Source organism: Poecilia latipinna, unplaced genomic scaffold (genome assembly GCF_001443285.1).
Source record: "Poecilia latipinna isolate Pla-1442-1.1 unplaced genomic scaffold, P_latipinna-1.0 Scaffold596, whole genome shotgun sequence".
In the NCBI taxonomy this organism is placed as follows: domain Eukaryota; kingdom Metazoa; phylum Chordata; class Actinopteri; order Cyprinodontiformes; family Poeciliidae; genus Poecilia; species Poecilia latipinna.
Genome location: NW_015113212.1, coordinates 239,661 through 246,661, shown reverse-complemented (window position 1 = coordinate 246,661; position 7,001 = coordinate 239,661). Strand labels below are relative to the sequence as shown.

General features: G+C 37.7%; 1 protein-coding gene across 1 annotated transcript in view; it reads left to right on the top strand.

Annotated features, from left to right (window-relative positions):
* The first annotated feature begins 1,214 nt into the window (after positions 1–1,214).
* The window catches only part of lhcgr (luteinizing hormone/choriogonadotropin receptor), a 16,352-nt gene continuing 10,565 nt past the window's right edge, over positions 1,215–7,001 (top strand). The window contains exons 1-9 of the mRNA XM_015042592.1: positions 1,215–1,494; positions 3,649–3,720; positions 3,980–4,054; positions 4,148–4,222; positions 4,860–4,934; positions 5,064–5,141; positions 5,213–5,281; positions 5,474–5,548; positions 6,364–6,549. Of these exons, the coding sequence (XP_014898078.1) occupies positions 1,340–1,494; positions 3,649–3,720; positions 3,980–4,054; positions 4,148–4,222; positions 4,860–4,934; positions 5,064–5,141; positions 5,213–5,281; positions 5,474–5,548; positions 6,364–6,549 (860 nt within the window). The 5' untranslated portion in view covers positions 1,215–1,339. The remainder of the gene's footprint in view (positions 1,495–3,648; positions 3,721–3,979; positions 4,055–4,147; positions 4,223–4,859; positions 4,935–5,063; positions 5,142–5,212; positions 5,282–5,473; positions 5,549–6,363; positions 6,550–7,001) is intronic.

Below are 7,001 nucleotides of genomic sequence, written 5' to 3'. Positions count from 1 at the left end.
ATAAGATATCTTTTACTATATATTTTACTAAAAGATGCTATATCAACATTTAACATTCTTCAATAATGAGATGATATAATGAAATACCATTATATCATTAGCTATTATTGTCATGAATTGTGTTGGTTGGTGGTGAGATCGAACGCAGGACCCAGGATGTAGTGAAGTTGACGTCTTTAATAATCAAATATAGCTCTAAACAGTCCAAAACATGCAACACGGCAGAGTGGAAACAAAAACTCAGCACCGGCAGCAACTAAACAAAGACTGACAAAATAAGAGCCATGCCACCACAGGACTTTCCAGTTCTACTGTGGCGGTCAAAAACTAATAAGAGCCAAGCCGTCACAGGACTTCCCAGTTCTACTGTGACGACTTCTACGAGGCTACAAAGACCGACTTACTTGACTGACAACGACAAGGACCCGACGAAGAACACAGACACAGGTGGGCTTAAATACACATGGAGGGTAATCAGGTAAGTAGACACACCTGGGAGACAATCAACGGGGAAGACAGGACAGAGACTCACAGGGAAACAGGAACACATTGAAAAACTCAAAAACACACAGAAAACCACGGATCATGACAATTATAATGAGATGCAATTATATTGATCGTCTCATTATAATGCATTGAATACATTGAATATTGATAAAATGATTAAACTGATTAAATTTGATTAAATGAGGTACATTATGAAACCTTTTTGAATCAGTTGCTCTGACTACATTATTTAAATATTCTATCATTTGAGCAAGAATGCAATCTTCTCTTTAAATGTAATATTTGTCAAAACATCTTTTGTGTCAAAGTTCAATAAAGTGAATAACAAAAGAGAAATACTTGTGGGACGCTTTTGAGGTCACGCTGTCCCTAGATTAGGTTACTGGTTGGTTGTTTGTAAATATGCCTGCAAGAACGTTATTTCAAAACATTAAGAATATTTTTTTCTGTGGATATACAATTTCTCCAAAATTTATCTCCAGTTTGCTGCATATTTCTTCAGACACAAACTGCCCCAGATTTTCAATGAAGTGCAAACTTTTCTGAATCTCAGATAATCTAACTCATTCAAAGGATTTCATTTGCGCAAAAATGACAGGTCGATGCTTCAAAGAGGCACGCGCAATTTTATAATGCCGTACATTACTGTAAAAACAGTAACAGTTGCACATTTTGGATAACTCCTGGTTAGTTCAGGTGGCTCCGAACCCCCTTTGCGCCGTCAGGACGATGTGCTTTAACAGCAACAGGCGCAAATATCTCCATGCGCACTGAGGGATGAGTGGACAGCCCACCTTCTTGGTGTTCGGACGTTTCACAGACGCCAGCAGCGATGCGGACGCCTCTCCCAGTATTCCTGCTCTTGTTAGTCTCGTTCTTTTATGAATGCACAAGTTTCAGTTGCCCGAGGATCTGCCGATGTTCCTCCGAGACGATCAGATGCAAGCTTACAGCAGAGGCGGGAAAGGACCAGCGGAACAAAAGACTGTAAGTACAGACTGTCATATGGAGTCAAAGTCGATAAAAACACGTCTATGTGCCCGCGTATAATACAATCTGTGATGTTAAGGCGCTGCATAATCATATGAAGCTACTTTCCAGATCAGTCCGCGGGTAATTACGCACAAAATGTTTAATTTTGAGCCAAACATCATTCACGTGGTTTGTTATCAGTTTTCAAAGAAATAATTTTAGTTCATTTTTTTTCTCTGTACAAAACTGGCAGAATAATGTGTGAACATTGCCATGTTTAGCAACGTGTTCTTGTAGAATCTTACGAATAAGATGCAAGGCTGTTCCTAATTTTGAAAAAAACAAAACAAAAAAACATTATTGTTTATTGTATTCCACCTAATATTTGTCTGACATTTATACATTACATAGACTGCCATTGGCCATCATAATGAGCCCACAGATGATATCTTACTGTGTAAACAATAGTCTAAACTTTGTTCTAGAAGACTTTATAGCAACTGTGCAGCTGCCTCCCACACATTGTTTATGTTCATAATAAGAACAATTTGGATTTAAATAACAGCTGAATAAAAACATATGCACAGACCTTCATGGTCACTTCAATCAACAAAAAGAACCTCAATGTGTGTTGAACTTAATTACTTCTGAACATGTCAAGTTGGCCTCACAAGGTCATGCACATACAGCATCCTCTCATCCTATGTCTGAGCTCCCCCGACGAGCCTACCAGACTGTGATGAACCTTGAAGGTGGGGAGTCTTGACCCCTGCTTTTATAAATCACAGGACCTTGAATCTGAGCTGATAAGTGCCTGCACACCAAGGCTGGCAGTTTCGTGATTGGATCAGATGCCAAAAACACTCCTAAAGCACACACACACACACACACACACACACACACACACACACACACACACACACACACACACACATACAGAAACTTTTATATTTGGCTAATTAGTTGTTGCCAGGAGGAAATGATGAGACAAGAAACAAATTTGTAGAATGATAAAAGCAGAAATGGGATTCACAACATTGGATTTTCTAAGTCCACAGTGTCAGATTTAAAATAGCTCATTCAAATCAAAACTGTTTTATTTATCTCAACTGGAAATTAAATGTCACAACTCATATCCACAAAGCACCATTGTGCATGGAGATACTGTGGGCAGAGAGGCTTTTCAGTAGCAGTCAGTCTTACAACAAATCTGTAGACACCTCTGACTGAAGACTGTTGCTGTATGACAGTCTTATGACTATCATGACATGCTAACAGCTCAATATCCGGGCAGCAGAGAAGATATTCCACAGTAATATGTCCTGGATAACATCATCACTTGTTGGCAAGCACTGCTAATCCACCTCAATTGCTTTTGCTGCTCCCCTTTAAATAATTTTCTCTGGTCATGTGGTTAGAAAATCTGGTGGCGATTAGAGTTTAAGATCCCACTGTTTCAAACTCTTCAGCTTCACATGTGAAGCTGAAGAGTTTGAAGCTGAAGTGTTTTTATTATTTGTGCAACGACTAATACACCTGGGAGTAAGATAAGTCCAATAGTGTGATGCTGCCCCCACCAAGCTGGACAGTAGTTACAGGGATTTTACATTTGAAAGCCTCACTTCTCTCCACCAAACATTCTTCATGACATTGTAGTCAAATGCCTTGTCTTTGTCTTATGAGATTGAACAGTTCTTTTCTCCAGAGGAAATTTAGCTTGTCCTTTGTGCAACTGCAACTTTTAGATGTTGAGGTTGCAGCATGGGGTTCTTCCTTAGTCAGTACACTTTCAAGTACTGATTATGTCAAACTCACTTCTCTGCAGACAGCGAGATGATTTGTTCCAATTCCTGGAAAAAAAAATACACACACACACACACAAAACTTCTTGCTTTTATATTTGATGAGAGTTATTTGCTCATGATAATTCTGAGCAAATGACTTTTGCTGGAAAAGCAAAAGTTTTATAGTACTATAAATAATTTAAATGGCAAAACTTTAGAAAAGGGTTCACGTCCTTTATGATTCTCTACATACCTATTACACTGAGTCAAAGCTGATCATTTTATGCTTTTATTTACTGAAATTTTATTGACATTAAATCAAGGTGATTTGTTGGCTAAAGAGTCACTGTATCATAATCTAATGGCCATCTTCCATCTCTTGTAGGTTTCTTTATCACCTTTCTTTTAAAACTATATCAAGCCATTCTTTTGAGGATTTGAGAGGAGTTCAGAGGATGTATGTATCTGTCTTTTCTTTTAGTGCACCAACAATAATCAGACGAATTTAAAATGTGAACTGTATATTTTTGAAATTTAGTGGGAAAGTGCTGCATTGCTAATTATGCATCATGTTTTTAGCTCTAAATGTCTGCTTTTTTTGTTTTAGAATAAGTTATCCTACAGCTTTAGAGATCACGTTTAGTTGGCACTGAACAACTATGGCCACACTGAGTTAAACTAACATCTTAATCATGTTGTGTTTGTGTTATTTGCAGTGCGATTGCTCAAAGTGTAACCCTGGAAACCATTGAAGCGTTAGCATTTAGCAATCTTCTCAACCTCTCTGAGATGTAAGTCCTGTCTTTGTGATGCTGTGGGTGAATTTCAGTCCTGATCACCGCGGTGCACCTCAGCTGCTCTTCTTTTTCCTCATGACTGAACAGTTCAATTCAAAATGCAAGGAGTCTGATGCATATCAACAGAAGAGCCTTCAACAACCTACCAAATCTTCGCCTCTTGTAAGAGAACTTGAACTTAAATGCATAACTGTTCAGGTTTAAAATTAAACCTAAATAAGTAAGATTTCATTTACTTGTACATTGCGACAGTACTCATCCATTTGACTTTAACGTGTCACATTACAACCACAAACTTCAGTGTATTTTATTAGCAATTTAATTAACACAAATTAGTGCATCTTTTAGGTATAGACTGAAAAGTGTGCTTCAGTCCTTTAAAACCAAAACCACAGTGGCGGTAGAATCATGATGTGGGGATGCATTTCTTCAAGAAAAATTGAGAAGCTGGTTGGAATTATAAACTTTTTTATTCTGAAAGAAAATGTGGGGCAGATATTTACAAACATGGCTTCCATTGGACCCAGATTCAGTCTCAGTTGGGCTGGAAACAACCCCACACTCATCACATTCTCCTTTGTAGAAAATGTTGAAATCTGTGCATATTTACTAAAACTTAATAACAATACAAGTATCTCAAATAAAACCCACTTTGAGTTTCCCTGTGTATGAATAGTTTTGCAGAATGCACTACACATACTATGAAAAAGGCGACGTTACGAGACATTTTTTGATGTTTTGCTTCACACAAAAAGTCAAAAATTATTGCAGAAACATTATGTCTTCTTTATCATTGTAGGAGCATCTTAAACACCGGGATAACCCTTTTCCCCGATGTTACATCAATCACTTCTTTCAAATCAGACTTTATTCTGTAAGTCACAATAACATGAAAATCAAGCATAACAATGATTTGTTAACCTCATGCGAAATACAGAGCTACTTTCTGTTAGTGTCTGTAATGATACAGAATGTTCCAGTCTGAACTTTGCTTCTGTTGCAGGGAAATATGCGACAACATTCATCTGCTTGAAGTGCCTCCAAACGCTTTCACTGGAATGACTGAGGGTTATGCTACATTGTAAGTGTGCCTCTGCATTCATGATCACTTAATGAAAATCTTTTTTTTCTAACATACACTGTTTATTACAGGAATCTCTACAACAATGGTATCAGAGGAATACACAATCATGCCTTCAATGGGACAAAGATAGATAAGCTGTATTCGATAGATTCCTACTTTTTATATATACTTTATATGTATAAATATAAAGTATATATATATATATATATATATATATATATATATATATATATATATATATATATATATATATACTATTTTTTTAGGTATTTTTGCTCAGGCAGTAAGAAATGTGCTCACTGGTCCTTTACTCTCTCTGTCTTGTGTAGGGTGCTGAAGAATAATCGAAACCTTGAAATGATCCATAGAGATGCTTTTCAAGGAGCCACTGGTCCAGAGATCTTGTAAGTTATACTTTGTGTTTTTTAAAGGTGACTTATTATGCTTCCAGGAAGACGTTAGGATAGGTCTATGGGCTATACAAAGCAAGTTCATTACACTTTTTGCACAAAATCATTCTTAGATAATAAGATTTTATTCTGATCAGTTCCACCATTGTGAAGTCTCTTCACAATTAGCCACTGTAGGGCGTCTTGTCACTTTATATCCAAACAAGCTGCTGTTGGCCACACCCTCCCAACTCAATGTTTACAATCGCACTTGAAAATGGGCAATTATAGAACAGTATATCTTTGAAAAGCATAAGTTGAGTCTCCTGCACAATCCACAAGAATGCTGCAAGTAGTTTTTTGATGGTAAATCGACAACAAAACACTTGTTTTTTCCAGCAGCCATGCAGCGGTAAAACCAGCTGACCAAAAGTGCTGCAGCTCCACTTGGGTTGCTTGGTAACGGGGAGTTACATTCTGGAGGTTTTCAAAAAACGTGTTTTTGTCTTTTTTAAAACGGTGAAGATGTTTTTCGAGGCAATAGAAATTCAAATCGAAGTACAAGAACATGCAAAATGTAAATTTTGGATAACAAGTCCCCTTTTATTCAGGTGGCATAAGAAGGGAAACATTATTCACACTCACTGTTCAGATAACAAACCTTTAACCAGTTTATCACTCGGCTGTTTTCTGAGTCATGACCCACATATCAAGTGCTGGTAGCAGGAGCTTGCTGACTGCTGCTGTGAACTTTTACAAGGCAGTTTCCTCGTGCAAAGGTCCAAAAATAAAAGGTTGCTCATGTGACACTCTTCTTGGTTAATTCACAGGGATGTTTCTGCAACAGCTCTCACAAGGTTACCTGCTCATGGACTGGAGTCGGTTCTGGTGTTGTTCGCTCAGTCAGCGTACAGTTTGAAAAGGTTGCCTCCTCTGAATGGAATGGGCAGCCTCCGAGAGGCCCATCTCACCTACAATAGCCACTGTTGTGCCCTTCTGAGCTGGAGCCCTCACAGGTGACCTACTCTGTGAATTGTGAAAGGATAAAGTTCCCTTCAAATGTATCCATAACCATTGTAGCTTTATGTACAGAGCTGTTGTCCTAAAAAGTGGAAAACCTTTCTGTAAGCTGGGCTGAATAGAAATCGAGCCCACACTTTTCAGATATTTCTAACATATAACAATGATGCGCTAACTTGTTAGAGTCTCTCGCATAAAATCTCATTAACATTTGTTGATATTTTTTTTTTGGTTTTAACAAAAAGAGTGGAACATTTCACTGAGTTGGAATACTTTTGCAAGAAATTGTAGAAATGTTTTCTTTCTTTTGTCCCCAATCGTGAAAATTGGCTGTTTAATAGTGGAAAGTTAGAATGGTCCATCCTCGTCTTCTTTCCCTCTATGATCATACACAGAAAAGGTCTAATTACGGTATGAGTACTTTAACAACAGCAGAATCAGACAACGT